At 43.2% G+C, this 7,277-nt stretch overlaps 1 protein-coding gene across 1 annotated transcript; it reads right to left on the bottom strand.

The window, feature by feature from the left end:
• Positions 1 to 1,653: 1,653 nt before the first annotated feature.
• Positions 1,654 to 6,800, bottom strand: RDH14 (retinol dehydrogenase 14). Its single transcript, XM_027690194.1, has 2 exons — positions 6,453 to 6,800; positions 1,654 to 3,175 (listed from the first exon to the last, which is right to left on the bottom strand). Exons 1-2 carry the CDS (start codon positions 6,798 to 6,800, stop codon positions 2,558 to 2,560), a joined length of 966 nt encoding a protein of 321 aa, XP_027545995.1. The 3' UTR covers positions 1,654 to 2,557.
• Positions 6,801 to 7,277: the final 477 nt, after the last annotated feature.

Genomic DNA, 7,277 nt, shown 5'->3' with positions numbered 1-7,277 from the left:
AGGGTTCATTAATGATTACCCTACTCTGGAACAAGGGCTGTAATTTAGTTATGATTACAGGAATGTAATCCCTTTCTGACAATGGCTCTTATTTCCACAATGTTTCAAAAGAATATAAAAACAAATACCTGTTAGATATATGAAGGATGGCCTGTTACACACAACTGGGACTTCCTATTCTGCATCTCTTATTTCAGTACAAGGGGACCCCTGGTGGCCTAGTGGTTAGCATGCGGGATTCTCACCGCTGCGACCCAGGTTCGAATCCCAGTCCCCCGGGCAGATGGAGCTCGTTAGGCCTGTGAGGCCATCCATCTATGAGAAGGTCACTCTAAACAAACCTACATCCTGAGGACCTCACTGCCATTGTCCAAGCTTGCTTGGCCCCGGCAGATGAACCTTAGGATTAAAGGGTGGGCTCAGTTCAGCGCAGGCTGTGTCTCACCTAAAAATCCATTGCGCAGGCTGGAAAGGTAAAAGACCTTTCCCAAAATCTTTGTTCACGAAGACTGGCCATTATTATTATTATTTCAGTACAAATCCACCTTTGCTGTTTTGAAGGCAAGTGTACATTCTATGTTGGTTATTCAGTCTAAAAATTATGTATCTCTCTGCTCCTCAGGCAGTTTCAGTGCAGTTCTTTACTACAGTATTTTCAGGCTAACCATCTTCTCCGTTCTCCACCTTTGTATCCAAGGCTTTCCTTGGAAGAGGTATACACATTTCAGCAGAGAAACAACACAGTAGCGTTCCTTTAATATTTTTTCAGTACTACTGAAACACAAACCCAGGTTTGGCTCAGCTTCTCTGGATCTCTTTATAGAGAAGTTAATGTTAATGAACTTTTCATTCTTCAGCTACCTGTTAAAGGTGCTGTGTGCAACCATTTACGAGTATTTAAAATGAAAATGTGAAATGCAACACTGACGATCAAAACAGGACTTCTTTGAGCACAACTCCCTCTGGCATCACTTAGAGAACTTTGTTAACACTTAAGAGTATGCTTTGACAACACATCCACCTCTGCACCTTGCCTTACAGCGAGCAGCTCAAAGCTCAACATATTACATGATTTTAAAAACCTGCTCTGCTTTGTAGCTTGCCTTCTGATTTTCTGAAACACTGCTTTCTGCCCTACCCAAGTCACTTGCCCAGCACTCACTCTTGCTAGTAAAGGATAAGGCAAGCTCAAGTCCACTCCACTGTGCAAACTGTAAAATATGCTGAGTTTGAGTAAACAATCAGAGAAAGAATCTAAAAAATTTAGTTGGTTGCCACCTGAGGGGCAGAACTGATGTATTTATATGTAAGTGCTACTGAATATATTTATTATTGATTCTCCTTTAAGTAATATTAACATAAATCACTCTAAATCATTCTTCCACATTTATACTAAATTTATACTATTTAACTACTAGAACTTTTTAATAATGTAGAGCAAAACAAAAAGACATAAATGTCAATATGAACCCATAAGTTACACAAATTCACACAATACCCATATATTTGTTTGCAGCTCATTTTATTTCTACCAACCTCACATGACAGACTCCCTAAACCAACACAGGTTCATCTTCTGCTTTAATACAAGGCTGCTGTATTGAGGTTGCTGGTTTCTGATACATCTCCCACAATGAAAGAATGAATGCTAAGTCTTTTTTTAAAAGATTTTATTAAAGAATATTCAGCAGCTGTACGAGACAGATTTACGGAACTTCATTACTTAGTTAAAGTGCCATCAGTCAAGGCAAACACACAAAGTGAGACTCTTCGGTCTAATCTGGGTGAGGTCCTACAAACTTTGTATGCACACAATTCGTGCCATGCAAAGCCCTATAAAGACCATAATACATCTTGCAACTATCCTTTTAATGAAAACCAAGGTTTCAAGAAACAGCAAGTTCAGTACACATGAAAATAAAAATACAGCTTGCACAACCAACTGTACTTACACACTGAACAGCAGCAACACCACTATAAATAGCTGACTTTGTGCTTCACAGCAAACTGCACACAGCTCAACAGTTCTGTCTACTGAACCATGGAGCTGTCAAGCCTTTGAACACAACTCAGAGGCCTCAACAATTACAGTGCAAGATATCAGTAAAATTCTTTATTCCATTTATTATTCTGATGGCTCATAAAAAGATGATAATTCTATTATTAGGACTTATTTTCACATTTTTTACAGAAGTGTTTCACCATCAGTACCTTGCATTTTCCAGGCTGACTACAAGTAGTGGAACATGAGAAATATGCATATATATTGCAAAACACAGTTATGTTTAGTTTTTATCTGTAAAACATGAGTTTCCAAGCAGATTTAACAAGAAATTATATTCACACCCATAAACTGTATTTCAGAGTTTTGTGAATGCCTATCTCTGTTGAAGATTGTCTTTTATTTCAAAACAGTTCCAACATAAACCACTCCCTTATTTCACACTTATTGAGCAACATACTCCATATTCCCATAGCATTTAAAGTGAGAATTTCACTTTTGTAAAAATGCATTGCATAGTTATCTGCACTCTGTTTTGCAGATACCCCCTGGGACTTACTTCAATAAGCCAACCATCACTTCACTGATATCCCACAACTTTCTTGCAACCAAGTCATCCATGGCTTTGGGCAGGAGTTCTTCCTCTTTGCAGTCTCCAAAATATTTTCCTGTCACGCCTTCAACATCAGGAGAAGAGGCCAAATAAATAGAAGTCTGGGCTCCTTCCAGAGGTGTTTTGAAGAAAGCCCATGACACCAAGTTGAACAAGGGTTTGGCCAGCAAAGGAATATTGACGTGTCTGCCTAGATTTGTTCTGACAATCCCAGGATGGAGAGAGTTGACGGTGACTCCTGTGCCTTCCAACCGACGGGCTAGCTCCCTTGCAAATAATATATTAGCCAGTTTACTTCGACTGTAACAAAAGCTTTTATTGTAACTTATTTCACTGTTCAAGTCTTCAAAGTTGATCTCTCCATATTTGTAAAGCTTTGAGGATACTACAACAACCCTGCTCGGAGCAGAATTTTTGAGAAGGCCCAGAAGAAGGTTGGTGAGCAAGAAGTGACCCAAGTGGTTTACACCAAATTGCATCTCAAAACCATCCTCCGTCTTCATGTACGGACACTGGAATACCCCTGCATTATTTATCAGAACATCCAGCCTTGACTCCTCCTTTAAATGTGAAAGAAAAAAATCATTCAGTTTTAGAATTGTCACGAAAAACATATTATTACGCTTCATATTTCTCACTGGCCATTGTTAGAAAGAAAAAAAATTTCATTCCTAGTTTTCTGAATTGTAACTTTCTGATATCCTCTTAAAGCATTGCTGAAAAAAAACCCATTAAGTAGAACCACCACTAAAGTGAGTACTTGACCCCAGTAAGATGCACGTACATGAGAGTAGGTTTGTATCACAACTTCTAAAGAAAGCAGAGAACACAACCACCTGCTTCTCCAGGAGCAGCTTCTTCTGTAACAATTCAGTGATAATTTACCTTTGTAATGTATTTTTTTCCCCCCTCTAAAAAATAACCTGTCTATTGCACTGCAAAAGGACACACGTTAATTTATGGCAAACGTGCTACAGCAGAGGGGTCTACTGAGCAAAAGACATGCAAACATGGAACACGATATATTAGCTCGAAGAACCTAACCTCAGGGTTGAAGAGGAACCACTACATTGTAGATGCACTATCTCACTGGGATGATGTCATGAAAAACTTTTCAAAACAATGTTCTAATGATTTTAAACACTTATCTTACTTTAGAACCAGCACATGTCATTGTGCTGCTTGGTGGGAACTGTGGAGCAGGACTCATACAAAAGTAGTACTCATGTTTCATACAATTTGAGTCCAACAGGTCTACTCAAGAACTAAGGAACCAGAGCTTGAAATATCTATGAGGTGCTCAGCACATGCTATTTGATGGATCAGTATTCTGGTTCAAGTCAGTAAAAAACAGATTCAAGGACATATGTCACACTTTACAGAATTAGGGGATAAAAGGAATTAACAGAGAGGGTGGTATGCATAATTTAAATATATGCACTTCATGCTCCAGAATCCACTCAAAAATTAAGAGCTCTCCGGTTTACCCAAAACTAACTTTTTCAAAAAATACAGATTAAAGTAAGCTGCCTAAATAAGCTCCAAATTCAACACTTTCACCCACCTCTGACAAAAGACTTGAAAGCATCATTTATGCTTGCATGAATCAGAGGCAAATGTATTCACTTTCTCTAGAAAGTGAGTTCTCTTTGCTATTAATTTTTTAAACCCAATGCAGCAACTGGAAGGCAAGTTGAGATAATTTTGGGCCATTTGCATGACAAAAATAGAGAACCTCATAAATGAATCCTGTACTATTTGCCTTTTATTTCACTGCCATTAGCAGCAATAATACAAAGAGAGCAAAACCCAAATCTGCATTTGGCATTCAGTTAAAGGTGCTGGCACTTGATCACTCAAAACTTCAAATACCTCAATTTCAGACTGATTTCTGTGGGACTTGAGGCTGCTCAGTGTTTCATATAATTGGGTTCCTGAGGCGTGATCCAAACAGTGTCAAACTCACTTCTCCTCTTCACCCAAAGGGACACAACAGTCACAATCACTAAAGCAGGACAGTAGTGATGAAGTACTGACTGTACATTTGCTCACTGAAGTGATCCTTCTTTCTTTAAAGAAAAATATCTGACTGGAGGATTTAGTTTGCAAGACTTAACACTTCAAGAAGCAAGACCTCCACGTGTGCCATTTTCTGAAATTCCTACATTTAACAGGAGTAATGTGATCAATGCCAAGCAGGCAGCTACTACAACGAAGTGCATCAGAGTGCACCAAACATTGCTTTGATGGACAATGCTACTCCTTGCAGCCTCTGAGCTCATGTCCATTTTCTCCATTTTCCCATGGAACTCTCCAACATCTCAAAGTGGTTTAAGATGTAACCACTTTCAGCTGTTCAAAGTAAAGCTCCTACAAATAAGGCCAGTCAGTGGGAACGCAGTTTCCCCATCTTGCCAATGTTTAAATCTTCTTTATGTCAAACAAAAACCAGAAGAATCCCCAAACAAACCTCCAAGTAACAGCTCCAAAAAGGACTCACAGATTAGGGAAGGTTAGTAATGTGGACTTGGGTGGAAAAGCTCTTGAAAGTATTTCTTGAGCTTGCATACCTTGTCATTCAGGTGCTTTTGGATTTAGAAAATGCAAGTTAAAGCAAGGGTCACCAACACCCTGCAAATAACACACTCTTTTTTCTTTACCCAATTCTTACTTAAGAGCCACTTGTACTGTCTTTAGCAATAAAGAGATGCTAACAAATTCACATTTTTTTATATTTTGTACTATAAAAGATATAATTCTTAGAAGTTAGACAGTATGTTTCCTTTTTGGTGTGTGTTTATTATACATGTTTTATATCCTTTTGTGTATTCATGTTTTCCCATAAGACCAAAGCAAGACTAGACCTTGTCAGTGGATTCATATATATGAATGTATGACTACAAAGTGTCCCAGTAGAGAACTTAAAACTTGACATTTAAGTTTTAGAAAAACCATTTGAAAATTAATGCAATAAAGTCCCTCTGGTTTTTTGCCTCTCACAACAGTATCTGAGCATCCTTCAAGTACTTAACAAGCACTTCTCTGAGCAGCAACAGAATTTATTAAGCCCAGCTTCCCATGACTTCGTGTCTCATGGCTTGAGTAGCAGCTAGATGTGGTGAGATCAAAGTCCCAAAAGATGCTTTCTGTGGGATGAAATAATGCCTCCAACAGTGCTTCCCCCTGCTCTCCGGTGTCTAATAACACTGTTGAACTCATCTAGTGGCATTTTTGTCAGGCAAAGCAACTGGATGTCCCTGTTCTCCTTAAACTCAGATTTTCAGGAAATCTTCAGGAACTTGATACATTCAAAAATATCTATCGACTAGACTCAGCTGGTGGTGGCTGACAGATGTGAAATTCTTGGGGGCAGGGGACGGACAATCTGAGGATGGGGCAGGATGTCTTGTGCATGTGAACAGTGCACTCGTGAACTTCTATTTTTTTCTGGAGACAAAGCTGAGCTGTAACACCAATGTAAGGCAACAAAGGTTACGGTAGTTAAGAGAGAAAGGAAAATAAATCATTTATCTCACACAGAAACAAGCGCTTCCTTTCCAGAACTGAAAAGGTTTGGGATATTTTGAACTGGAACAGACCAAACCAGTTGGAACTTCATTCTTCCACGCGCTAATTCACGGTCAATTTGCTCACACCCTCCTCCCAGACCCAGCGCTGACCTCGGCGCCATCCCGTGCCCCCACGCCGAGGAACAGCCTCCTCGGATCTGGAACTCCCGGAGCCAACACGGAGCCCAGGGGCCGCCGCCAGCACGGCCCAGCCCGTGCCCTCCCCGGGGCTCCGGGACAGCGCCGTCCCCCCGCGGCCCCGCCGTACCTGCAGGACGCGGTGGCAGAAGGCGCGCACGGAGCGAAGCGAAGCCAGGTCCAGCTCCCGGACCACCAGCTCGCCCTCGCCCTCCGCCCGCTCGCCCACCTCGGCCCGGATCTCCCGGGCCGCCCGCTCGGCCCGCGCCCTGTCGCGGCAGCCCATGATGACGCGGGCCCGCATCCGCAGCAGCTCGGCCGCCGCGGCCCGGCCCAGCCCGCTGTTGGCGCCGGTGATGATGACGGTCTTGCCCCGCATGGAGCCCGCGGTGAGGACGCGGGCCGTGCCCCGCAGCCAGCGCCAGGCGGCCGCCAGGAGCCCCGCGCCCAGCGCCAGCGCCGGCAGCGCCGCGGCCATGCCGGGCGGGAAGGCACTGCCCGGGCGGCGCGGCGCCTGCTGGGGCTTGTGGTCCGGGAGGGCTGAAGGAGCCTGCGCTGTGCTCCTCGGTGGCGTAATGTACCCGCGGCGAGTTTGCCGATCATAGGGAGCTGCGGGGAGTGGCTGGTACGCCTGAATGAAGGGTGTGCTGCCGTTCAGCGGGACCTTGATAGGCTGGAGAGTTGCGCGGAGAGAAACCTAATGAGGTTCAGCAAGGGCAAATGTAGGATTCTACACCTGGGGAGGAATAACCCAGCACAGGCTGGGAGCTGACCTACTGGATAGCAGTTCTGCAGAGAAGGACCTGGAAGTCTTGGTGGGTGACAAGTTGACAACGAGCCGGCAGTGCGCCCTGGGGGCCAGAGGGCCAGTGGTATCTTGGGGTGTATCGGGAAGAGTGTGGCCAGCAGGTTGAGGCTGTTTGGGGAAATGAGTAAACAACCCGAGAAGAAAACC

The sequence above is a fragment of the Neopelma chrysocephalum genome, unplaced genomic scaffold (assembly GCF_003984885.1).
Source record: "Neopelma chrysocephalum unplaced genomic scaffold, ASM398488v2 Primary Assembly neopelma1_80b, whole genome shotgun sequence".
In the NCBI taxonomy this organism is placed as follows: domain Eukaryota; kingdom Metazoa; phylum Chordata; class Aves; order Passeriformes; family Pipridae; genus Neopelma; species Neopelma chrysocephalum.
This window is presented reverse-complemented; position numbering and strand designations above follow the sequence as displayed.